Source organism: Pristiophorus japonicus, chromosome 19 (assembly GCF_044704955.1).
Source record: "Pristiophorus japonicus isolate sPriJap1 chromosome 19, sPriJap1.hap1, whole genome shotgun sequence".
In the NCBI taxonomy this organism is placed as follows: Eukaryota; Metazoa; Chordata; class Chondrichthyes; family Pristiophoridae; genus Pristiophorus; species Pristiophorus japonicus.
In genome coordinates, this window is record NC_091995.1 from 51,845,958 (window position 1) to 51,873,484 (window position 27,527).

The 27,527-nt window shown below is 43.9% G+C and overlaps 1 protein-coding gene and 1 pseudogene across 1 annotated transcript; both read left to right on the forward strand.

Moving 5' to 3' along the window:
- The window catches only part of LOC139230222 (zinc-binding protein A33-like), an 853,736-nt pseudogene that overhangs the window by 201,850 nt on the left and 624,359 nt on the right, over window positions 1-27,527 (forward strand).
- Window positions 22-4,948, forward strand: LOC139230456 (probable G-protein coupled receptor 139). Its single transcript, XM_070862284.1, is given in 2 exon segments — window positions 22-91; window positions 4,044-4,948. Coding segments are annotated over 2 exon segments (975 nt in total).

The window sequence follows — 27,527 nt, forward strand, 5'->3', positions numbered from 1 at the left end:
CAACTTCGTTTTTCTCACACAATGGAAAGGACAATAATCATACAGATAGAAAAGATTTACTATCCAATTCTTGCAATAGTTGGTCTTCCTGGTAAGCCTCTTACAATCAGTTAATGCTCATTTTTAACAGTGCTTCACTGTGTCACTGTTCCTGCCATCGTGTAATGATATTACCTGTTTGTTTTGATGTGTTTGATTTGCAGAAACTGATTATCGGCATCATAGAAGTAAACCAAATGACTGCAAGTTTCTGTCATATTTTTAATGTAACAACCTCAGTAGAAGCACAATTTACTCTGACCACTTAAATTCAGCAATTCAGTAGATATGTCCCGGTCTTAAAGGACATTCTTGTAGTTTTGTGTCTAAGACAAGTATTAGTATCAGATCCAGTTGCCAAACCAGCAATTGTTAAAGGGATTTCAGGAGGCTGCTCAAGAAAAGACAAAGGACATTTTCTGTTGTATATTTGTGAACCCAGAAGAAACTGAAGATATCCTTCCGTGCCCCACAAAACACTCCGTCACACTGCTCGCGTATTGTCGCCTCCTTGGGATTGCAACCCGCCCATTAGCAGATTAGCATCGGAGCCGAATGGTTCCCCGCACTTCCCAACCGGCAGCAGCTCAGGGCGCCTTTCTGCCGCATGCAGCTAGCCAGCAGCGGGTAAACAAGGCTGGAAACTGAAACTCAGGCGCTGAAATTGGTCTTCATCAGCAGCGCGAGACGGACTCGGAGGGAATGGGCCGCTCATTTTACACCCAGTCTGATGTTGGTTTTCTTTGAGAGAAATCCGCGCATTGTGAAGCACACCGTCTATTCGCTATGAGTTTATTTTGCGCTACTGGTGAAGAACAATTTCACCACTTACATCTGGCATGCCTTGCATGCAGAAACCTCTTAGGACGAAACTCGAAGTTGTTGGTGTATTTATAACATAACTATAGACTATGGTATACATTTTGGTCGACAACACCTCGTCATTTTGAGTCACAATTGCAAAGCGCGGACTGGTGCGGGGGAAATCAATCTAAATATAATTTGTGTCCATGGCCACTAATTTTCCGAGTTGGGACGGCAGCAATGAGTTTCTATCGCTGCTACTGGCCATAGAAACCCGTGGGTGCAATGGCCACTATATGTTTGTGTCAGGCGAAGTCATTGATTGCTGGCAACTATTCCGTAATAGAGCATATGGAGAACCTGAAGCGCTTGATTCTGAAACTGTGATATAGTGTGTTACTTTAAGCTGGAGTCAGTTCTCAGGCTGCAAAACAAAACGAGATAAGTGATACTAAAGCGCGTCCAGCTGTTGCTGCATTGTTGTAATTCTAAATGCGAGTGGTGATTTCTCTGGTAACCATGGGATAGATTTTAGTCTTTACATCCGGGGTGTTCTGCATTGTCTGTGCTAAGCACAAAATGCCAAATCCTCTGTGGAGGACATGTTTCCCTAAAAACAGTGGATTGTCCTCCATTACTACCAATGGATGAAATTCGGGCGATTTCTGATAAAATTTGTGGCCACAGCTAACACATTCGCCATCTTATATACAGGGGTAGACTGGTGCTAGCAGAACATACGAACATAATAATATAATAAATAGGAGCATGAGTAGGCTATTTGGCCCCTCGAGCCTGCTCCCCCATTCAATAAGACCATGACTGATCATGGATTCAGCTCCACCTCCCTGCCCGCTCGCCACAACCCTTTTCTCCCTTATCACTCAAAAATCTGACTATCTCCGCCTTAAATATATTCAATGACCCAGCCTCCACAGCTCTCTGGGGCAGAGAATTCCATAGATTTACAACCCTCTGAGAGAAAAAATGTCTCCTCATCTCGGTTTTAAATGGGTGACCCCTTATTCTCAGACTATGTCCCCTAGTTTTAGTTTCCCCTATGAGTGCAAATATCCTTTCTGCGTCCACCTTGTCGAGCTCCCTCATTATCTATCGTGTATGCATCTCACACCCTTCCATATTGAGTTCCATTGATTTTAATAGAACTCAATATCAAGCGAAGGGTATAACAGGCGGTCGATGCGATACCATCCTGTTCAGCGCTACTGCCCAAAACCAATTTCTATCCCACAGAGCGGGCTGATGTTTAATGCCCAGGCGATGAAGACTACAATCTATCCCAAGTTTCTGTGTATGGTAGAAATAGAGTGACTCCAATAGAATGTCCACTGGTCTGCTCTAAAATCCCACCACAGCCTCGAAAAAATATCATTGTAATCCGGGAGAAACAATGTAAAGGGTTAAGGTTATCAGAGGAGATCTGCTGATCACTCCCCAGTAATTGTATTCAATAATGTTGCTGCACACATTACATCCCTGATGCCCTGGTCAATTCCACCTCCAACAATGCAATGAAGGTCACGTGGGGTTTACAATGGGCAAGGTGCCTGTTCTTTACATTATTATCCGTGTGTTAAAGGTGAAAAGTTTCCTCTTTGCTGCTTGTTCTTTCTCCCCATTTGTTAACCGAAGAAATAAATAATTCAAAGCAATAATAAACGTGAATTCATCTGTCGGTAGATTTTTTTCAAACATTGTTTGTTACTGAAGTTAGTTCATACATCAGGCGCAAAACAGGGAATCGATCTATTATGAGATGGTAATTATATGGGTTGTCCCTATTGTCAGACAAATTTCCTGCTCTATGTTTCTACAAGGTGCAGTTCCAAAAGCTTAAATATCCGCTCCTATTAGTGATTTGGGTCTGAGACAAGAGCTATTGGCTTTTACATTATTCGGCTAAGACGAGACGCTAAAAAACAGTTTATACGTCGTACATGGTGGACAATATTCACACTTTGATTAAAATACACAGCTCAAAATACATCTGGGAGGAATGTTGAGAAATTCTTTAAGACGGTCATCTCAAGTAGCAGCATCTATCTGGGGGTAGACATCCTTGGGCGGAATGGCCTGTTATATACCCCTCCCAATATTCAGCTCCATTGGTCTAAGGAAATGGACATCGAACGGGCAGATAATGGGCGGCCCCTGCATTACCCCCTCGGCGATCCTGCGTTTATTTACACAGCATAGTTATTATTTCCGGAGCGCGATTTGTATTAATAGCTATTATACAATATTAATAAACTAAATTACAAATGCGCTTTAAATGTTTTCATCTGAGGCAAACCAGTATCCACATTTCTAATAATATCGGATATATCATAAAATTCCCTCTGCCCATGCTCAGACTCATATATCGCTCGTCATTTAACTGATTGCTTTGATGTAAGAGATTCAGGTGACATATAGTTGGGACACAATCCATAATAAAATGTTTCTTATTATATTGTGCATATGAAGCAATGTGTCACTGAGAAAGCTTTATTTTCTGGTCATTTGCTGAGGAAAAGCACGGGAAGGACACCTGGTTGGAATTGGAACCTGCTCCCCAAAGATTGAACGATTGAATATTACAATCAGAATCGTGCTATCGCCCTGAAACCGACATTGCATGATTATTGAGGATATTTGCAATAAGCAGACACAAATTGGGTAAATTTTCAACCTGAAGTTTGGCTTAAAACTGGCGATAAAGGTTTGGCCATCCGATATTGTCTGTCAGTCGCTCCGCAACGCCGGTTTACACCAGGAAGGACAGATGGAAAGCTTCACCATGATGTGTCTGGAGGGACAGGGATAAGCAAATCAGCCGCCCGTGTTGCACCTAGCTGGACATTCCTTTATGTTGAAGTGAAAGGAAATGAAACTCAGGTGGATTCAATTGTGGCCGCCAGTCGGAAAAGCCCATTGTTGGCCCGGTAGAAAGTTGAAAATCAAACCATTCACTGCAACATTTTGTTCCTTTGAAGTAACTCAGAATAAGTTAGCGATGTGTACGCATGAATAAATGTATCTTCGAAGAATTACTAGTATCATCTGATCGATTGGGAGAAATAAAGAGAGAGAGATTTGAGTGATAAGAAACCTTTCCATGAATTTCATACACATTTATCTCGACTGATCATCCTGTGACGTTAGGGAATGTTAGTAATTTGATTTCTTCTTTTTTGCAGCTAATTTGGTGACAATCGTCATTCTCTCCCGTGGAAAGTGCGGTCTCTCCAAATGCATCACCCGTTACCTGGTGGCCATGGCAGCGGCTGATCTAATTGTCCTAATATTTGAAGTGATTCTGTATGAGATGAAAGATTCTTATTTTCCATATTCATTCCTGAATTATACTCCAATTTGTAGTCTCAATCTCGCCTTACTTTTTGTTTCCATTGATTGCTCTGTCTGTCTAAAGGTGGCTTTCACATTTGATCGATGTGTCGCTATTTGCTACCAAACGTTGTGAACAAAATATTGCACCTAAAAAACTGCGGTTGTGGTGATAGCAGTGGTGTGCTCATTAAGCATATTAGAAAATATTCCAATCTACTTTGTATATGAACCACGGGAAATAACTGACAATGTACCATGGTCCTGCTATGTAAAATCAAGTTTCTACACCTTACCCATATGGGTAGCATTTTTGTGGTTGGATACAATTTTAACCCCATTTGCTCCATTTGTGTTGATCATGCTGCTGAATGCCCTGACCATCAGGCACATTGTATTGACCAATAGAGTGAGGACGGGACTTCGAGGAAACATCAAGGTTCAGAATCACAGTGATCCAGAAATGGAGAACCGAAGGAAATCGATCATTTTACTGCTCGCTATATCTGGCAGTTTTATATTGTTATGGATGGTAATTTTGATAGTTTTCATATGTGTGCAATTTACAAGTACTCAATTTTTAGAAGTAGATTACAGCGACTCTTTCACCATTGCAGAACTATCTGGATACATGCTGAGATGTTTGAGTACTTGCACTAACACGTTTATTTATGCAGTGTCCCAGAGCAAATTCAGAGAGCAATTGAAGAATGTGATTAAGCGTCCCATGGCTCTCATTGCTAATTTACTGAAATGAGTTAAATTGCTTCACAGAATTAAAATGTAATTACATCCATCGTAAACGAGGAGAAGTTGTTCAATTGATAGCAGCAAACAGGAATCTCCAAAAGCAAATGAGTTGTCATCGGGTCCCCATATTAGATGTCATATTGTCGAAGATCAAAGATGCTTGGGTATTATTAACTTTTGCGACATTGTAAGACATGCGATATCGGACCTGAACAAATACAAAACAATTTTTCAGATCAGAAATAAAATCAATTCTACAAATATATTTGTTGCTTTCAATTGATCTAAACTCTACAGCAGTTTCGTTATCCCTCAAGCCCCACTCCCGTCAGTAACACATGTAGCTATCTGTTGAAACAGCCAACTGTTCCCCGCAACTGATTAATTCTGTAAATAATCCCCTGTGCATTTTATTCTTTCAGTGATAAGGTCCTGACTGAACTACCATTTTTTCCCCAAGCTATGAATATACAACGTTTGCTCATAATTTATATTAACGATTTGGACTTTAGAATCAAAAGCTCAATTTCTAAATTTGCGGACGAGAACACATTCTGGGAGGAGATAGTAACTGCTGAGAGAGACTGCAACAAATTACAAGAAAACATCATAAATGTGTTTCGGGCATTTAATTGCCAAATTAATTTTAACAGATAAGTGTGAGATTTCACATTTAGGTAAGAAAAATTAGGAAGTGAAATATTGCTTGGAAAATAAGAATCTAAATGGGGTAGTTGAGCAAAGGTTCTGGGAGTATAAATACACAAATCACTAACTGTTGTGAGGCAGGACCTTACTGCCATAATAAAAGCAAACCAAGTACTCTGGTTTATTTTTAGCGGGATAGATTTGAAAACAAGGGAACGTTATGCTAAACTTGTATGGAACCTTGATTAGACAACACTTGGAGTACTCTGCACATCTTTGGTCATCATATCTTAAAAAAGAATATAGCAGCACTGGAGAGTGTGCAAATAAATGCAAGGATGATACAAGAACTGTGAAGTTATTCATATCAGGAAATGATGAACAGGCTGGGTCTCCTTCGACTTGTGTTTGCTAACGGAGGGCTTTGAAATTAGGAAAGGTTTTGATAGAGTGAGAGGCGAATAATATGGAGGCATTTAAGGGAAATCTAGATAAGCATATGAGGGAGAAAGGTATGGAGGGTTTTGCTGATAGACCGATATCAGGAAGGATGAGAGGAGTTTTGACTGGAGCCGAAACGCCGGCATGGACTGCTTCGACCGAATGGACGATTTCTGTGCTGTATATTTTATGTAATTCTATGTAAACCCGGAGTTCAGATCTCAAGTCAGCATTAAAGATAAGGCAAAACTAAGAAGTGAACTCACAATGGAAATTAACTTAAAGTCAACAAAACGAGATGTGGACTGACTCCATTGCTTGTGAGGCAATATATTGGTTTACATATCTGGGTTCCTTCCACTAAAGTTGCCTTCTTTGATCAACAACTAGAGAGATTAAATTAGCCGACTACATCGGGTCTTAGTCCATATCCATTCGCTTTAAAACTAGGCTGTTCTCTTCACTAAACATCATTTTTTTTCCAACTAAGGCACAAAAAAGCAAAGCAATCCCATCAGATTCAATATTCTTCTTGCACAGACTGTCAGGTCTGCACAGTAAATATCATCCCTGGCGTGGCGATTTTTCATAATAGCAACAATAGAATTCTAGCAACGATGCAGTTTGGTTAATATATAATCATATTTTCCCTTCCTATTTGAAAACATGCAACGTAAAACTCAAACATTTTAATTTTGTTACAGCATCACAGCAAGCAAATTCCATGAATATTTCCCAACATGTACAATTTATCATCATCATAGGCAATCCCTCGGAATCGAGGAAGACGTGCTTCCACTCTAAAAGTGAGTCCTGAGCTGGCTGAACAATCCAACAGGAGATCCACAGTCACTGTCACAGGTGGGACAGATAGACGTTGAGGGAAAGGGTGGGTGGGACTGGTTTGCCGCAAGCTCGTTCCGCTGCCTGTGCTTGGTTTCTGCATGCTCTCGGCGATGTGTCTTGAGGTGCTTAGCCCCCTCCCAGATGCACTTCCTCCACTTAGGGCAGTCTTTGGCTCGGGACTCCCAGGTGTCAGTGGGGATGTTGCACTTTTGCAGGGAGGCTTTGAGGGTATCCTTGTAACATTTCCTCTGCCCACCTTTGGCTCATTTCCCGTGAAGGTGTTCCAAGTCGAGCTTCTGCTTTGGGAGTCTCGTGCCTGGCCTGCCCAGCGGAGCTAATCAAGTGTCATCAGTGCTTCAATGCTGGGGATGTCGGCCTGGTCGAGGACGCTAACGTTGCTGTGTCTGTCCTCCCAGGCGATTTGCAGGATCTTGCAGAGACATTGTTGCCGATATTTCTCCAGCGACTTGAGGTATCTACTGGACATGGTCCATGTCTCTGAGCCATACAGGAGGACGGTTATTACTACAACCCTGTAGACCAGCTTGGTGGCAGATTTGAAGGCCTGGTCTTCGAACACTCTTTTCCTCAGGTGGCCGAAGGCTGCACTGGCGCACTGGAGGTGGTGTTGAATCTCGTTGTCAATGTCTGCACTTGCCGATAAGAGGCTCCGCAGGTATGGGAAATGGTCCATGTTGTCCAGCTCGGGCTGTATCTTGATGACTGGGGGGCAGTGCGGTGCGGCAAGGACAGGCTGGTGGAGGACTTGTGTATTATGGATTTTTAGTGTAGGGCCCACCTTTCATATGCCTCAGTAAATAAGTTGACTAAGACTTGGAGTTCAGCCTCTCTATGGGTGCAGACATAGGTACCGTCCACGTATTGTAGCTCGATGACAAAGCCTGTGGTGGACTTGGACCCAGCCTGGAGACAGAGAAGGTTAAACAAGTTCCCACTGGTTCTGTAGTTTAGTTCCACTCCACCGGGGAGCTTGTGGACTGTGAGGTGGAGCATGGCAGCGAGGAAGATTGAGAAGAGGGTTGGGGCGATGACGCAGCCTGTTTGACCCTGGTCCGGACGTGGATTGGGACTGTGATGGATCCATTGGTAAGGATCACGGCCTGCATGTCGTTGTGGAGCGGGCAGAGGATGGTGACAACATTTTAGGGGCATCCGAAATAGAGGAGGACCTCCATAGACCCTCGCGGTTGCCAATGTCAAAGACCTTTGTAAGGTCGAAGAAGGCCATGTATAAGGGCTGGCGCTGCTCGCTGCATTTTTCCTGCAGCTGTCGCACTGTAAAAATCATTTTATGAGGGGCCGCTAATATCATTTCAAAGAGAGAAGCGGAGAAGATTTCCAAAAATAATGGAAGGGAGCTGAGACGAATTGTAATGGCTGAAATCGCTGCCCTCACTGGGATCAGCTACCTCACTTCCAACTGGCATTGTAAATTTCGGGAACACGTTTGGAAAGTTTATTTAAATAGAATTCTAGTTACAAAAAGTGGACAATCTAACTTTTCTTTTCAAAACTGTGAGCTCTTCCCGCCATTCGCCAAACACCCCCTCGCAACCCCAGTGCCTGCTGCTGTGAGAATCGCAATCCCTTTGGGAACCAATCTGAATGTACATCATAATTTTAATATAAATCACAGCAACATTCATCGTTGACCAAATGGTGAAATATCCAAAAAGGTGATGAGCATTAGGGGAATGTTCCATATTTCTAAAATCACTCGGCTTCAGGCAAGGCTACTTGCCATTGACCCGAGGGGTGTTACCGGGTCCCGCTTCAAATTCCGGCTGCACAGCGGGCGGGAAGATTCCCTTTTGCCTTCCAAATCCTTAGAATTTGACGCCCATAATTTCCCATAGCCCTTCCCAACGCCAACTGAGATGTTTATACACATTTATCTTCCTCGCACTTGGTATATATCAGGCCAAACCCGGTTTCCATCCTCTCCTCCCAGCACCTGTTGTTGCTGAAATCCAACATCTCAGCATATGCCCGGGGCTACTCAGCTGTATGCAACTGACTAGATCACTTCCTGTGTGTATCTGTGCCTTTAAGGAATCAAGGGATCTACTACACCCCAATGTGGGCACACCATCACCATGGATTTCAGAAGTCCAAGAACCAGCACATTGAGGTGGTTCTAGAATTTGTGCGATGGAGGAAAGTGGGTGATAAGGAATGAGCCGTCTGCTTCACATCTCACCTCATTTTTATTTCTATTGACTTCAATTGAATTAAGAATTGGGAGAAATGCAAAACCTGCTGCCGATTCGCTATCACCCATTTTACACCATCACAGCAAGTCAAAATCTGCAACAATATCTATTTCTGTTCCGATGTGTTCACGCAGTCAGTAATTACAATTATCGTTCCATTAAAGCCAATGAAAAGGGGGGTTTGGACGGGGTGTATAATGGGAGGTGAGTTGGATATCCCCTGGTTTACAGCATTGCTCAAAGCTAATATTTCACCCTGTCTGACTTCAGTATACATTGCGTGGATTTTTGCTTTTAGCTATGAAAACAGACTGTAGCTAGCGATCTTTTAAAACTCACGCGATTTTCGTTTACATTGAAATCAAAGGAAAAGAAAGTCCAGGGCTGTGTAAAACAGGCGGCTGATCACTAAAAGCCGGTTTCTTCCCGGAAGTAAAGCTGAAAATTCACTCCGAGTGAAGTCTATGAGAAGTACAATCGGCTGGGGTGCAACACTGGTCTGTTCACTTCCAACAATGCAAATTAATATTAACCCAAAGTCTCGTCTACAAAATGAAGAGATACTCCATCGTGACCTGTGGCACCACCCCTGTTCGGTGCAACAGTAACATTCCTTCTCTGGGTGTCCACGATGCTCTGTGATCAAATTAGCAGTGAAATTGTTTACCACCACAGTCTCTAACCTCACGGTTTGGCATATCCCGCAATCCTCCATCACCATCCAGCCAGGAGGCCAACACGTGTTTAATGCTGAGTTTTGAGAAATGTGCATCAGGAACACCATCCACATTTGATGAAAGACAAATGTGTTACTTTGTTCCTGGGATGTGGGTGACGCTGGCAAGAACACATGTATTACCCAGTACTAGTTTCCCCAAAAAGCAGCTATGGGCAGTGATTTCAATCAGGGTTGTTTCAACTTTGGGCATTCGCTAAAAAATGGGCAAAGTCGAATTGACCGCCCATTTTGCGCTCGACCGATTCCCCGACCATTGACTTCAGTGGATGGACAATGGGCAACGGTGTATAAAGGATGGATAATTTGATAGCATCCATTTTACACAATGGCCCAAAGGTAAAATGAACCCCAATGTGCTTGTTAATGCGAGCAGACTGATTATTACACTGTGAATCCTCACATGATTAGATTACAGAGCCTTATCAATCAGACTATTTGTAGTAAAGGCATCAAGTCTACAACGTGATAGAGTGAACAGTGGTGAAGACAGATTTATGAAATATCGGGAGAGCTGTATAACAGATCACGGATCCGCTTTGGCCTGTTTCACACTATCGCCACACTAACATTAACCACCTATGTGTGTTCTCTGAATCAGCGGTGACGATCTTTGCAACTGTGTGGATATAAACTGATGCAATCTGGAGAAAATCACTTCATGCCACCTCAGTTTATTGTTTCCTTGAACTAATTGCCATCATAAATTAGACACTGTAATCGCGTTGCCAGGATTTTCCCGTTTAAACACTGTGAAAAAAGCAAGGATTGAGCGACAGCAACAGAAAAATTGGTGTGATTTTACACACGCTGCTCATCCCAGTCTTACACCTACAGTCAGTCACTTTCGCTTCTTTTCTCTTGCAACTAATTTATCAACGATTGTAATTCTCTCCCGGGGAAAGTTAGGTCTCTCCAAATTCATCATTCGCTATTTGATCGCCATGGCAATCGCGGATCTCCTGGTCATGATATTTGACGTGATACTGTATGTGATCAACGATATTTATTTCCCACAGTCATTCCTGAACTATACTTCTGTCTGCAGAATCAATCTCTCTCTGATGTATTGTGTGATTGATTGCTCACTCTGGTTCACAGTGACTTTCACCTTTGATCGCTTTGCAGCCATTTGTTGCCGGAATTTGAGAACTAAATATTGTACCGAAGGAACCGCAGCTATCGTTACACTGACAGTTTGTGGACTGAGCTTTTTAGAAAATGTTCCCATTTATTTTAGATATGAACCCCGGGAAATAATTGATAATACCTGGTGGTTCTGTACTGTTCAGTCCAGCTTCTATACCTCTCCCGCCTGGATGGCATATCACTGGTTGGACAGCATTTTAACCCCATTTGCTCCATTTGTTTCGATTTTCCTCCTCAATGTTTTGAACATCAGACATATTTTAGCAGCTAATATTCTCCACAGGAGAATGCAAGGCAGCAATGGTGAGAATCACAATGTTCCGGAGATGAGGAATCGAAGGAAGTCGATCATCTATCTCTCAGAGCAGTTGAAGGCACTCAAGGAGGAGATCCGGAGGGTTCAGGCCAAATATATGCTCTTAATGAAAAAGGGTGGGACTAATACTAGAGCCCCTGGATGTCTAGGATCATACAGTGTACGATAAAGAAAAAAAGGGAAGCTTATGACAGATAGCAGAGGCATTGACCATCATTTACCAGTCCTCTTTGCATAGGGGCATGGTGCCAGAGGACTGGAGGACTGCTAACGTGGTTCCCTTGATAAGAAGGGAGCAATAGATATGCTGAGTAATTACAGGTCTGTCAGCCTAACTTCAGTGGTGGGAAAAGTATTGGAAAAAATCCTGAAAGACAGGATAAATCTACATTTGGAAAAGTTGATTAATTAGGGACAGTCAGCACGGATTTGTAAAAGGAAGGTCGTGTTTGACTAATCTGATTGAAATTTTTGAGGAGATAACCAGGAGAGTCGATGAGGGTCGTGCATATAATGTAGTGTACATGGACTTTAGCAAAGCTTTTGATACGGGCCTACATGGTAGATTGGTCACAAAGCTTAAAGCCCATGGAATCCAGGGCAAAGTGGACCGTTGGTTCCAAAATTGGCTTAGAGGTAGGAAGCAAATTGTAATGGTCGATGGATGTTTTTATGAATGCAAGAAAATTTCCAATTGGGTTCCGCAGGGCTCACTACTGGGTCCCTTGCTTTTTGTGGTATATATCAATTATCTAAATTTGAATTAAGAAGTTTGCAGATGACACTAAAATTGGCTGTGTGGTTGATAATGAAGAGGAAAGTCCTGGATTCAGGAGGATAACAATCTACTGGTGAGGTGGGCAGAGTAATGGTAAATGGAATTTAATTCAGAGAAGTTTGAGGTAATGCACTCTGGGAGGGCTAACAAGGAAAGGGTATACACATTAAACAGTAGGGCATTTGGAAGGATAGATGAACAGAGGGACCTTTGAGTGCTTGTCCACAGATTCCTGAAAGTAGCAGACCAGATGTATAAGGTAGTTAAGAAGGCACACGGAATGCTTGCCATTATTGGCTGAGGCAAATAATACAAGAGCAGGGAGGTTATATTTAAATTGTATAATATTCTGGTTAGGCCACAACTGGTGTACTGCGTGCAGTTCTGGTCGCCGTATTATAGGAAGGACATGATTGCACTAGAGATGGTGCAGAGGAGATGTACTAGAATGCTGCCTGGAATGGAGAATCTTAGCTGAGGAGAGATTGGATAGTCTGGGTTTTTTCTCATTGGAACAGAGGAGATTGAGAGGAGACCTCATTGAGGTGTACATAATTTTAAGGGGCCTGGATATAGTGGATAGCCAGGGCCTATTTTCTTTGGTGCAGGGGTCAATTACCAGCGTGCATAGTTTAAGGTGATTGATGGTGGGTTCAGAGGGGATTTGAGGGAAGGCTTCTTCAAGCAGAGGGTTGTGAAGGTCTGGAACTCACTACCTGAGAGGGTGGTGGAAGCAGAAAGCCTCACCACAATTAAAAGCTGCTTGGATGGGCACTTAAAGTGTCGTAACTTGCAGGGTTATGGACCTAGAGCTGGTAAGTGGGACTGGACTGGATAACCTCTTGTTGGCTGACACAGATAGGATGGTAAGTTCTGCATGGAATCGAATATGGTCAAGGTGATCTCCTGGACTAGTTTTCATGGCCTGGATGGGGCAGAGAGGAATTTTCCCAGATTTCTTTTCCGCAATTGGCGTGGTTTTTATCTTTTTTGCCTCTCCCAGGTGATCACATGGCTCCGGTTGGGGTGGAGTGTTGAATGCTTTGGTGCAAGCGGTGTCGTAGTTGTGTGAGGGTAAATGGTTGGGCTGGGTGCGTTGTACCTGTCCGCCATTGTTCATTGTTCATAGGTTGATATGTAACCTTCAGAACTGCTGACCGAGCTCCATGTGGCTCTTTTTCGTGCGGCATGGACACGATGGGCCGAAATGTCCTCCTTCTGCACTGTAGATTTCTATGTTTCTATACCGAGGGCTTTATATAGCAGAATCTCTAGAGGACATTACAAATTCCAGGGATGAAATTAAAAATGATATTGGGGTTAAGCAAAGAGAGATCATGAACAATTCTTGGCAAGTAAACTCAAGGAAAAACCAAAGATGTTTTATAAATACATTACGAGAAAGAGGAGAACTAAAGAAAGGGTAGGACCTATTAGAGACCATGAGTGTAATCTGTGTGTGGAGGCAGAAGATGTGGGTATGGTTCTAAATGAATACATTGCGTATGTTTTCACAGAAGAGAGGGGTGATGCAGACACTGCTATCGAGGTGGAATGGGAAATATTAAATGAAATAAACACAGTTTGAGATGAGATATTAAGGGGTTAGGCAGCTTTGAATGCGGATAAGTCCCAAGGCCTAGATGAAATGTATCCCAGGCTGTTAAGCGAAGCAAAATATGAAATAGCAGAGGTTTTGGCAATCATTTTCCAATGCTCTCTGGATTCAGGTGTGGTGGGAAAATTAATGGAAAAAATCCTGAAGATAGGATAGGATGAATATTCATAAAGACACGGATTAATCAGGGACAGTCAGCAAGGATTTAATCAGGGAAGTTCGTGTCTGACTAACTTGATTGAATTTTTTGAAAATCTAACCAGGAGGGTCGATGGGCAGTGCATATGATGTAGTGTATATGGATTTCAGCAAAGCTTTGGATAAGCCCACATGGCAGACTAGTCACGAAAATATAAGCCCATGGGATCCAGGGCAAAGTGATAAGTTGGATCCAACATTGGATCAGAGGCAGGAAGCAAAGAGTAATGGTTGATGGGTGTTTTTGTGACTGGAAGGCTGTTTCCAGCGGGGTTCCGCTTTTTTGGTAAACATCAATGATCTAGATGAATATAGGGGCTATATTAAGAAGTTTGCAGTTGATACTAAAATCGGCTGTGTAATTGATACTGAAGAAGAAAGCTGCGGACTGCAGGAAGATATCATTCAACTGGTCAGGTGGGCAGGACAATGGCAAATGGAATTTAATCCAGAGAAGTGTGAGGTAATGCATTTGGGGCGGGCGAACAAGGAACGGGAATAAACATTAAATGGCAGGACACTGAGAAGTGTAGAGAAACAAAGGAACATTGGAATGCATGTCCATAGATTGCTGAAGGTAGTAGGCCAGGTAGATACTGGCCCAGAAATTGCGGCCTCCCTGGGCCCGTACAAAGTTTCTAAGGACCTGGGAAGATATCGGAAAAGCCGGTTTTCAGTGCACCATGCTCATGTGCTGAAAACTGGCTTTTCCGATCTGTCAAGCTGGAGCTTGACAGATGATCTGCATCTCGGGAGCGAGGACATTTGCTTGGGCAAGATTGCGGTATTTACTCATATCCTCCTCAGCAAATGTCCTCAAACACCTTGCGCCTAAAAAAGCAGGCACATACCCTACAGGTGTAAGTGTTTAAAAACATACACATAACATTTAAATAAATAAACACATTTTATTGTTAAAAACTCTGCCCACTAAGGGAAGTTTATTTTTAAACCGAATTACAAAACTTTTTTAAAAATCGGAAAAATATTGTTTTTTTCTAAGGCATTTATTAACTTTAACTTCACTTAATTTTAATTATGAGTTCTGTTTTTTATTTTTTATTAGTGCATTTGTTTTTTTCTCATTAATAACAATGAGATATGGACCGGAGCTTGCTTCGCAGCACGGGAAGAGAAGGCCTCCCCAATGGAATTGCAGTCTCCTTCCGGACCACCAGGTAAGTTTGTAGAAATGTTTCAGGTCGCAGGCAATTGCCCGCAGGATGCCTCTGACCGCAATTTCCAGGCCAAGGTGGTGACGAAGGCAGAGGAATGCTTGCCTTTATTAGTCGAGGCATAGAATATAAGAGCAGGGGGGCTATGCTTGAACTGTATAAAACACTGGTTAGGCCACAGCTCAAAACTGCATGCAGTTCTAGTCACCGCTTTGCAGGAAGGACGTGATTGTACTGGAGAGGGTACAGACGAGATTTATAAGGATGTTGTCGAGACTGGAGAATCTTAGCTATGAGGGCAGATTGAATTGGCTGTGTTTGTTTTCCTTGGAACAGAGCAGGCTGAGGGGAAACCTCATTGCGGTGTATTAAATTATAAGGGGCCTAGATAAAGTGAATAGATGGGGCCTATTTCCTTTACAGAGGGGTCAACAACAAGGGGGCATACATTTAAAGTAATTGGTAGAAGTTTGGTGGGGGGGGCGGTTAGGAGGAAATTTCTTCATGCATAGGATTGTTGGGGTCTGGAACTCCCTGCCTGAAAGTGTCGTAGAGGCAGAAACCCTCACCACATTTAAAAATTACATGGATGGGCACTTGAAATGCTATAACCTGCAGGGCTATGGACCTATAGCTGGAATGTGGGCCTAGGCTGGATAGCCTCTTGTTCGCCAGCATGGACACGATAGGCCGAAATGGCCTGCTTCCATGCTGTACTCTTCAATGATTGTATGAACTAACTGATCATCACATCTGGTACTTTTGTAATGTTGTGGACCCTAGCTCTTATATGTTACATCTGTATACAAATGACAGTCTCGGAGTTTTTGCAGACGGATTACACCGATCCTTTCACCATTATGGAAAAAACATGATATCTGCTTCAGTGGCTCAGTACCTGCACCAACACCTTTATTTATGCAGTGCCCCAGACTAAATACTGAGAGGAGTTAATGAACTCGGTTAAAAGTCCTTTCACTCTAATTATTAACTTAAGGAAATATTGATGTGAGAGGGTACAGAGGAGATTTACGAGGGTGTTGCCGGGAATGGAGAATCTTAGCTATGAGGGCTGATTGGACAGGCTGGATTTGTTTTCCTTGCAACAGAGGTTGAGGGGAGACCTCATTGAGGTGAATAAAATTATGAGGGGCCTAGATACAGTGAATAGTGTCATGGCTGACTAGAACCCACATTGGTTCACAATCTTATCTTCACAAAACGGAGCAAATTGCACAATAACAAGTAGATTTTTAATTGAAAAGAAATCCCGTTCGATACTGGGCGAGTGAAGAGCTCCAACACACATCAGCCCCCCGGTGGAAGTGTAAATCTACCCCGAGGATTCACAATGTAGACTCAGAATGTAGTGCTTCTCAGAAGGGGCGATAGACAATCTGTACGTCTTTCGCACCATGCCAGATTTCACGGAAATTGGATGCCTGTATCACCTGTCATTCACTTCCGCCCGTTTCGGTTTACTGGCAAAGTTCAATCTCTTCCCCAAGTTTGTGTTTGCAAAATATTCCTCGACACAAAACTTTATCAGCGGTATAAATCTCTTCATAGTATCAATTTCCTCTCATTGAACACGTCAGAAACTATTGAGGAACAGGAGTGACACAGTGCGGGGTTTGCACTCCGTGCGTTGCCTGACGAAGCTGGGTTGGGACGGACGCTTTTGCAAACGCGGGTCAATTTTAATGTGCCTCGCCTGGTGGGTAGGTCACGGAATCGGTGGAATATCGGGTTTACAACCCGCTAGGCATTACTCTCTGTTTACTTTAATGGAGAGGTTTGTTTTAAATGAGGCGTGAAACCTACATTGCGCCAAATTAGAGCAGTTTCCCAATTGGCGTTTCAAGGTGAAGCCCAGACTCTGAGGGACACTCCCAATTTCACATCAGTGACTCGCATCGACCCCAAAGATCCATGGTAAATGTCGCTTTAGAAATTCCCTTTCCTGTCGACCCTGAAAAACAAAGGCATTTCGCCGCATTCTTATTTTTTGTTTCTTTCAGGTGAAGATTTATTCAGTAAATTGTTATTTCTTGAACCAGCAATGAAAATGTAATGGTCGCTCTGAGAACACCTTCTCTGGGATAGTTTAGCTTATGTCAAGATTTCTTTCCGCTTCACCTCATCTGGGAGTAAAAGTATTTTAGATTCAGGCGAATGAGTAATCCTCGTCTCAATATTAAATTGAGACAAGCCTTTAGTAGCAGTATGTGTCCCGCAGGACAGAAATGCAAGACGAATTATTTTCACTGTTGACAATCAAGTAAAACTGATGATATTAGACACCCCATTATAAACCTCACCTGATTTTCATGTCGACTGTCTTCCGTGGAACGGAAAAGCGGGATTGTGAATGATGTGCTGCCGATCCGATATCGCCTATTTAATACTATTGCAAACAGTTGAAAATTCCATAAATTAGTGAAGAAAATAAAAAGCATGTGGTAAAACTTGGAGCTCTTGTCCGTTTTACAAGCACAAGGAAAGCCAATTTCAGACAGACATGTCCTGCATCCAATCAGCACCAGAGTTAGCGGCACTGTTGTATTTTCATAGTCGGCTGCTCAGGCATCCAGTGAGCCGGCCTAAAACAGGCGGGAGGCCTGGTATATATGTAAATGCAGGCCGAACGTCTGTTTCAGGACCCCTGCACTAAATTGGACACAAAGTAAGGAGCAGGCTCTGGACTTTCTCTGCTGGTGATCCTTCATCTGTCGCAGTGGCCTAGACATCAACAACAACAACAACTTACTTTTCTACAGCGAGTTTAAATCAGTAAAACATCCCAAGGCGCTACACTGAGCGACTGTCAGGCAACATTTGACACCAAGCCAGGTAAAACAATATTGGGACAGGGCATCAAAAGCATGGTCAAACAGGTAGGTTTAAAGTGGCGTCATAAAGGAGGAGAGGGAGAGGTGTAACATAGAAACATAGAAACATAGAAAATAGGTGCAGGAGCAGGCCATTCAGCCCTTCGAGCCTGCACCACCATTCAATATCATCATGGCTGATCATGCAACTTCAGTACCGCACTCCTGCCTTCTGTCCATACCCCCTGATCCCTTTAGCTGTAAGGGCCACACCTAACTCCCTTTTGAAGATATCCAACGAACTGGACACAACTTTCTGTGGTAGAGAATTTCATAGGTTCATAATTCTCAGAGAAATTTTTTTCTCCTCATCTCGGTCCTGTATGGCTTAGCCCTAATCCTTAGACTGTGACCCCTGGTTCTGGACTTTCCCAACATCGGGAACATTCTTCCTGCATCTAACCTGTCCAATACCGTCAGAATTTTATCTGCAACTATGAGTTCCCCTCTCATTCTTCTAAATTCCAGTGAAAATAAACCCAGTTGATCCAGTCTCTCTTCATATGTCAGTCCTGCCATCCCAGGAATCAGTCTGGTGAACTTTCGCTGCACTCCCTCAAGAGCAAGAATGTCCTTCCTCAGATTAGGAGACCAAAATTACACACAATACTCAAGGTGTGGTCTCACCAATGTCCTGTACAACTGCAGCAAGACCGCCCTGCTCCTATACTCAAATCCTCATGCTTGGAAGGCCAATATGCCATTTGCTTTCTTTGCTGCCTGCTGTACCTGCCTGCCTACTTTCAATGACTGATGTACCATGACTCCCAGGTCTCGTTGCCCCTCCACTTTTACTAATCTGACACCATTCAGATAATAAGCTGCCAAACAAAGTAGATAATCTCACATTTATCACATTATACTGCATCTGCCATGCATTTGCCCACTGACCTATCCTGCTCAATTCCCCCTGCAGCCGCTTAGTATCTTCCTCACAGCTCACACTCCCACCCAGCTTTGTGTCATCTGCAAACTTGGAGATATTACATTCAATTTCTTCGTCTAAATCATTAATATATATTGTAAATAGCTGGGGTCCCAGCACTGCAACTTGCGGTACCCCATTAGTCACTGCCTGCCATTATGAAATAGAGATCATGGTAGAGATGCAGAAAATCGGGGTTCGGGGCACAGAATAGCCTAGGGCCCAGGGGCAGCAGGGGCCTGCCCACACTGAAACATGTGTGCGCACTAGGTCCATGCAACAGAGCAGGTCTCCAGTCGCCCTGGTTAACCCTTGTCACTGGATAAAGTCCTAGCTCTGTCAAGCCCGTGTGGAGGCTGATGTGCAACAGTCACCACATGTTAAAAAAAATCCACGCACAGGCATCTTTCACCCCCTCAACTGGAGGTCAGGACTGGAACATTGCGTCTTTCATTGAATCATCTGTGAACTCATGTGGAAGCAAGTCATCCGACTTCGGAGGACCACCTATGATGGCATGGGCAGAACCAATGTTTGAGCAGCTGCCAGTCACAGTAATATATGAATGTTTCTTAGCTTTGTAAATTGTCAAACTTCCGCTTGCGCCCAATCACGTATAAAATCTGACATAACTGTTCGATCAGAGAGAGTCTTTGCTTCACTAAAGTTCACTTGCCTGCATGCTTGTAATAAAGATTCTCACATTATAGCTACCCATGACGCTGGGTGGTTTCTTTCCACAATAACTTGGCGTAATCGGCAGGATCTGCTGGTAGTACCGAAAACAGCACCGTTCCGGGAACAACAGACAAATAGGGTGAGTACATTAATTTATACCACCCAATAGTTATGTCTGTGGGCATTGAGTGGTCCCTCGGACTAGCGGGGATCTCGAACTAAATGGAGTCCTGGTGACTGTCATCGGAAATATAAGCCGCAATGTTGCGTCGCCGAAGGTCAGGGAACCGGGGGAGGTAGCTGAAAGGGTGCCTCTCTGGGGATAGGAGATCCTCGCGATTTATAATTACATTTCATGACTGTTGGGCTGGACTGGGGAAGGGATCTATACGGGTTTCTCTCTGGAGATAGGAGATCCTCGCTTTTAAAAGTTTGAAATTTTTCAGTTTGTGTCAAAGTTTGTCTTTTTGGGTGGTAATTTTCCTGACTATTTATCTTGAAGACTTTTTCATTTGTCTGGAAGTCCGTCATTTGAAGAAGGACTTAGTGTGCTTGTTTTAGTTCCGCCCACCTTTTCGGACAGAAAGCAGAAAGCTTTTTTAACCTTATTGTCATGGAGGTGGGAATTTTTACGAAAGTTTGGATAAATTGAGTTTTAAAATGTACATTATAGACCAAGAATTGAATTACATTTGAAGTTAGAAATGCAGGCGTAGATTTATTTTCATGATGAGTTATGGAGCTATGAAAAGCACAAAGGACAGCTTGTTTACAGAAGATAAACATCAGCTTTGAAGTTACGGTTGAGATAGTGAAACCATTTTCAGGGCTCTTAATTTGAAGTGCAGATTTAAACCAGGTTTACAAACCTCAGAAATATCCAGATAGCAATATGATAATGGCCGGGTCTGTTTTAGTGCTGTTGCCTGAGGGAAAGTCAGGTCCTCAGAGATCCGTAACGGAATATTTGTGCAATAAACATGACAAAGTAATAACGAGAATGGAAAACGAAGGCTGGGATCCTGAATGGACTCCTGACCGGCAGAAAGAATGGTGGAGTAAGGCAAGTAAAAATAAGGAGGGAAAAGATATTGCGGTTCATTGTCATGTCCACCTGAAAATGAGTAAGATCGGAGCCACACGGGTGAAGGACAAAGAGGAGATAGTGGGACAGTTAGCTACACGGGAGAAGGACAAAGAGGAGATGGTGGGACAGTTAGCTACACGGGAGAAGGATAAAGAGGAGACAGTGGGACAGTTAGTTATACGGGAGAAGGATAAAGAGGAGATAGTGGGACAGTTAGTTACACGGGAGAAGGATAAAGAGGAGATAGTGGGACAGTTAGCTACACGGGAGAGGGATAAAGAGGAGATAGTGGTGCAGTTAGCTACACGGGAGAAGGATAAAGAGGAGATAGTGAAATAGTTAAAAAGGTAGGCGCCAAGTGTGCCGCTGTAATGAAGACAAGGTCAGTACAAAGTGGAAACAATGATAGAGATGAGGTTGATTGGAATGATTTAGAGCGGCAGTCAGCAAAATTGGAACACCATGACGACGTACCGCTGGTTTATGAGGCAAAAAGTGAAGGACTGCATCCATTATTAGATGAATTTGTCACGACAACAGAACGGGTTAAGACAGCCCCAATTGAAAGCCGCCGGAATCAGATCCAAGACTCAAATGAGCAAAACCCACGGATGCTAATAACAACCATTCATAAACCCTTTACACCAGGGGAAAAGCAATTAATTTTAGCAAATCTCCAGGTTCTTAGAGTGGCCCATGATAACCCTGAATTTTAGCGAGATTGGAGGAAATTTAGATATGTACCAAATGCATCCAAAGGACACACATGTCCGAGGGAAGACAAAGTGCCCTAGGAGTGTTTGGGAGATTATGTCCCGAATGTCCGGGGTGGAACTTGGACAGAATCACAGGACCAAATTGACAAACAAAAATATCAAGTTTTTAAAGGAGAATTAGAGGCACGTTTAGGGGCGGGCCAGAGTAATTGGGGGAGCATCATGGGTGTTTTGCAGAAGATTGATGAGACCGCCAAAAAATAGGCAGAACGGAAGTTTAAGGCGTATGAGGAATTTTAGGGATTGCTAAATCCCGGGAGGGACGATGTGGTATTCTTAAAAATGTTAAAGGAGGGATTGAGCTCTGCACATTCAGAAATTTTAGAAATGGGAATTCCGTTCGGGGATATGTATACTGCGGTGGTGGGTTGGGCCAGCGAGGGAGATAGAAAGAAAGAAAAAAAGCCCTCTAGGAGATCAGGCACTATAACGGCCGCTACTGGAGGAGCAAAAGGCGATTGTTTTAACTGTGGGAAGCCGGGCCACATGGCAACGGAATGTCCGCATGGAAGAGATAAAACAATGTGGAGAAAGGGAATGTCCACGATGGAATGTGATAACTGCGGGAAAGTGGGTCACACTAAATAACAATGTTACGTGAAGGGCAGGAGGAGCGAAGGACAGGCTCACTGGCATCAGACAGGGACAGCATCATCTGCATCTTCAATAATTATCCTCACAGCAGATCAGATCTTGGAGAGAATTAACCTGACCTTTATGGTCTATAAATAGGTCGGCTCGGTCCCCACAGGCGGCTCAGGTGGCCCCCGGATATACACCACAGCATTGCTGGGTGGCCAACAGTGTGAGATATTGGTGGATACAGCTGTGGCTGTATTGATAACCGATGAACCTTTACCAACTACTAATAAGACAATATACATAACTGGGGTAGGAGGCAAATCAGTTAAGGCAAGAAGGAGTGAGTTACAATTGTTGGAATTGGAAGGAATGCTAATACTGGTCCACTTCTGGGTATGTCCGACAAACGAGGGAACAGTATTGGGGATTGATGTATTACGAGAAGCTGGAGCTATAATTGACCCAAGGCGGGGAGAGGTTGTGTGGCCAGCTGGCCGAGAACCAGAGAGCACAGTCACGGACCGAGAGCTGTAGCCGAACATACCCTCTTGGGTGGCCACCCCTATGACCCGGTACTGGACAGCTCAGGGTGTCTTTGGGCTTGTGTGTTCCCAATTTCCTGAGGTATGGGCTCGGCACATTGGAGGATGGTCAATATAACACCCGTCGTGGTCGAGTGGGAAACCCACAAACCACATAAACAACTTCCTGTTAAACCAGAGGCAAGATCAGCTGTGCAGGCAATAGTTCACGAATTACTGAAGGAAGGTATATTAAAAGAGACCACTTCAACAACAAACTCCCCAATATGGCCGGTTACGACACCAGATGACTCTTGGCACCTTACGATAGATTATACAGCGCTAAATAAATGCATCCCGACACTGCACCCAATTGTAGCGAACCGAACCACAATTTTCAATGGTTTTACCCCAGAACATAACATTTTTACGGTATTGGATGTCTCCAATGGATTTTGGAGCCTGCCCTTGGCTCCGGATTCACAAAGTGAGTTTGTGTTCACCGTGGCAGAGCAGCAGTATACTTGGACTCGGCTGCCACAGGGATTACAAATAGTCCCGCTCTCTTCCAGCAAGCAATGATCGAAGCCTTGGCCGGCGTGAACTTGACCCCGTACGGGAGTACAGTGCTTCAGTACATAAGAGGAAAATAATATTGAGCAGGAGTAGGTCATTTGACCCCTCGAGCCTGCTGCGCCATGGCTGATCTGATCTTGAGCTCTGTTCCAACTTCCTGCCTGCTCCCCATAACCTTTTACTCCATTGTCACTCTAACATTTGTCCATCTCCATATTAAATATGTTCAATGACCCAGCCTCCACAGCTCGCCGAGGCAGAGAATTCCACAGATTTAGGACTCTCTGAGAGGAGAAATTCCACCTCATTACAGTTAACCGTTATTCTTAGACTATACTCAGTTTAATTTCTTAATGATGATACCACAAACACACAAGAATGGGAGGTATCCAGGGGGATATAAATTTGAATCTCTGGGAGTGGTCAGAGACAAGAAGGATCACGGAGTAGGGACACGTGGGTATACTGTACCAGGCAGCATTAATAGCCTCCTTATGACCACGGGCGAGTGGTAGTAACAGTCAAGCCTCCAGAAGGTGCTTCTGGGGCAGTACAACCATTCCCGATCCAGTGGTGTCTTCTGTCTGACAAAATGAACTACCTCCATGGAGGATTGATATGTGTGAATAATTAGACTTTCTGTCTCCAAATCTCAGACTCCTTCACCTTGGGAGACTTCCACCTGGCAGATAGAGCCCTCACAGGCCCTGTCTTTAGCCCATGGTGGGATGATGAGCTGGATGTGGATGACACACCAGAGAAGGTCGTTCGGGCAGCGGTAGAGAAGGCCATGACCACAACAATGTGATACATCCGTCAAAGTCGGTAGCTCATCGCTAGGGGACAGGTTCAGGTACAGTTGGCCAAAGGAACGGCCCAGGCAGTGGAGGACTCCACCACCGACAGGTCTAAATTGCACCACCAATCAGGCCAAATGCAGTATAATTGGTGGGAGATATGGAGAATGGCAGCCACCACCGCCTCTATGCTTGTCCTGGTTATCAGTCTGTGCATCTGTTGCTACCAACGACTAACGGTGTCACGAGCAGAGCAGACGGTAATGATTTCAAACAAAAGGTCCGCCCAGTGTCCCAGGGCCTCAAATACTCCTTCCAGATGAAACAGCGATTTACTTGTAATTTATTCAATTAGTATACTGTATTCGCTGCTCACGATGCGGGCTTTACATTGGGGAGACCAAATGTAGATTGGTGACTGAATGTAGATCACCTCCTTCAGTCTGCAAGTGTGACCCTGAGCTTCCGGTCACCTGTCACTTTAATTCTCCACTCCATTCCCACTCTGACCTCTCTGTACTCGGTCTCTTTCACTGTTCCAACAAAGCTCAACGCAAGCTCGAGGAACAGCATCTCAGCTTTCGTTTGGGCACTTTACAGGCTTCTGGACTCAACATCGAGTTCAAAAATGTCAGAGCTTAACTGCTGACAATCTTTGGCTCCCTTTCCTCCCCCCGCCGCTGCCCCTCCCCCCCTCACCTCAGGGTCTGTTTCTTTCTTTTTTTCTCCTAGTCTCCAATGGCAGCTAGTCATTACCCGCTATTCACATCCGATCTTGACTCATGTTTTTCCAACTCCTGGCATTGCCAATTAGATTTGGACGATCATCCATTTTGCCTCTCTAATCTCTCCTGTCTTCCAACCTATCACAGACCTACCATTTTGTTCTTTCTTCGCCCTACCCCTCCTCCTTCCGCCCTTTCAGTGCTTGTTAAGAATATGTTCTTTCCGAACACTCACCAGTTCTGACGAAGGGTCATCGACCCGAAATGTTAACATTGCTTCCTCTCCTCAGAGGCTGAGATATCCAGCATTTTCTGTTTTTACCCCAGTGCCAATAGTCACAGAACCGCACCCAGAGAAGGAGGTACCAATGAATCCGTATGTCATATAGCTCTGTCCAATATATGGTTTCAGGTCCAGTCAATGTCAACAGGGCATCGGTGAAGCTGCAAGAAAAACTTGAAAGTTATGAATTCGATACCCGTGGGAGTCCAGTTGGATCCCGAGACAATCTCACGTAGAGTTTTGGGGTTAGGTGTGTCCTACCTGAATCAGACAAGGTCTGATCGCGGGTGCTGTGCGGGGGGTAACAGGAGGGGCTGACATGGCGACTTCGAGGGTCTGGAGCTGGCTTAAGGGGCTAATAGGATAGTAGCATTGCTTAATTTGCTGATGTGATGAGAACCACTGATTATTCCAGCACGTGTAAGTAAGAATGACCTTTTAATGGATGCTGTAGCTATGTTCGTAACAAGCCATTGTAATCTCAAGGCATGATGGGAAGCTTGGCCATTTTTAGCTAAAAAAATTTCCCACATCAAATCCTACCCATATCTCTGGGTGGTTTCTTTCCAGAATCCTGTGAAGCCCTATAAGAATAATGTATGTTTCAATGAGATCACCTCTCATTCTTCTAAACTCTGGAAAATACAGGCCGAGTATACTCGATCTCTCCTCATAAGACAATGCCTGCATCCCTTTAATCAGTCTTGTGAACCACCATTGTACTCCTCTGTGGTAAGTAGATCCTTAATTAGGTAAGGGTATCAAAACAGTACATCATACTTCAGGTGCGGTCTCATCATGCTCGTTTATTACCCCCAATCCCATGAGCCCTAATTTTGTTTAATAATCTCTTGAGTGGCATCATATTGAATGGAGCTGGAGTGGATCTAAACTACAGAACCAGTGGGAACCTGTTCAACTTTCGGCATCTCCAGGCCAGATCCAAGACCGTCCCAACCTTGGTTGTCGAGCTAAAGTATGCAGATGCCGCTTGCATCTGACATATTCAGAGACTGAACTCCATATCATTGTCAACAGCTTCACTGGGCTGTACGAAAGCCTGTTCCTTAAAATTAAAATCTCTAAGAAAATGTCCTCCACCAACCTGATACTGCCACACAGCACTGCCCCCCCAGTCATCAAGATAAACGGGTTGGACAAGATGGACCACTTTCCATACCTTGGGAGCACATTATCAGCAAGGGCCAACATCAACGGCGAGGTTCAACACCATCTACAGTGCACCAGCGAAGCTTTCGGCTGCCTGAGGAAGAGAATGTTCGAAATCATGCCCTCAAATCTGGCACCAAGGTCATGGTCTACAAGGCTATAGTGATGCCTGCCCTCCTGTATGGCTCAGAGACGTGGACCGTATACAGGAGACACGTCAAGTCGCTGTTGAAATACCACGAATGATGTCTCAGCAAGACCCTGCAAATCAGGACAGATACGCCAACATTAGCATTCTCGATCAGGCCAACATCTCCAGCATCGAAGCGCTGACCACACTCGACCAGCTCCTTTGTATGGGCCACATTGTTTGCATTCCTGACACAAGACTCCCCAAGCAAGCGCTCTACTCGGAGCTCCTACATGGCAAGCAAACCCCAGGTGGGCAGCAAAAACATTTCAAGGACACCCTCAAATATCCTCCTTGATAAAATACAAATTCCCCACCGACACCTGGGAGTCCTTGGCCAAAGACCGCCCAAAGTGGAGGAGGAGCAACTGGGAGGGCACAGAGCACCTCGAGTCTCGTCACCGAGAGCATGTGGAAATCGAACGCAGGCAGCGGAAGGAGCGTGCGGCAATCCAGACTTCTCACCCATCCTTTCCTACAATGACTGTCTGTCCCACCTGTGACAGAGACTGTAATTCCCGTATTGCACTGTTCAGTCACCTAAGAACTCACTTTTAGAGTGGAAGTAATTCTTCCTCGATTTCGAGGGACTGCCGATGATGATGATATAATTGCAATAATATGTCTTTACTTATTATACTGAAATCCTCTTGTAATAAAGGTTAACAAACCATTTGCTTTCTTAATTGCTTGCTGTTCCTGCATGTTCACTTTCAGTGATTCTTGTACAAGGACACCCAGGTCCCGCAGAACATTTCCTAATCTGTCAACATTTAAAAAAGACTCTGCTTTTCTATTTCTCCGACCAAAGCCGATGACTTCACATTTCTCTACATTATATTCCATTTGTGTTGTTCGTGCCCATTCACTTAACCTGTATATATCGACTTGAAGCCTCTTTGCATCATCCTTACAACTTATTTCCTACCCAGCGTTGTACAATCAGCAAATTTGAATATATTACATTTGGTCCCTTCATCCACATCATTGATACAGATTGCGAATAGCTGGGGCCCAAGCAGCGATGCTTGCGGTTCCCCACTATTTACAGCATGTCATCCTGAAAATTACCTGTTATTCCTACTCTCTCTTTTCTGTCCATTAACCAATCGTCAAACTATGCTAGTATATTACCCCCAATCCCACGAGCCCTAATTATGTTTAATAACCTCTTGTCTGGCACATTATTGAATGCCTTCTGAAAATCCAAATACACCACGTCCATTGGTTCCACCGTACCTATTCT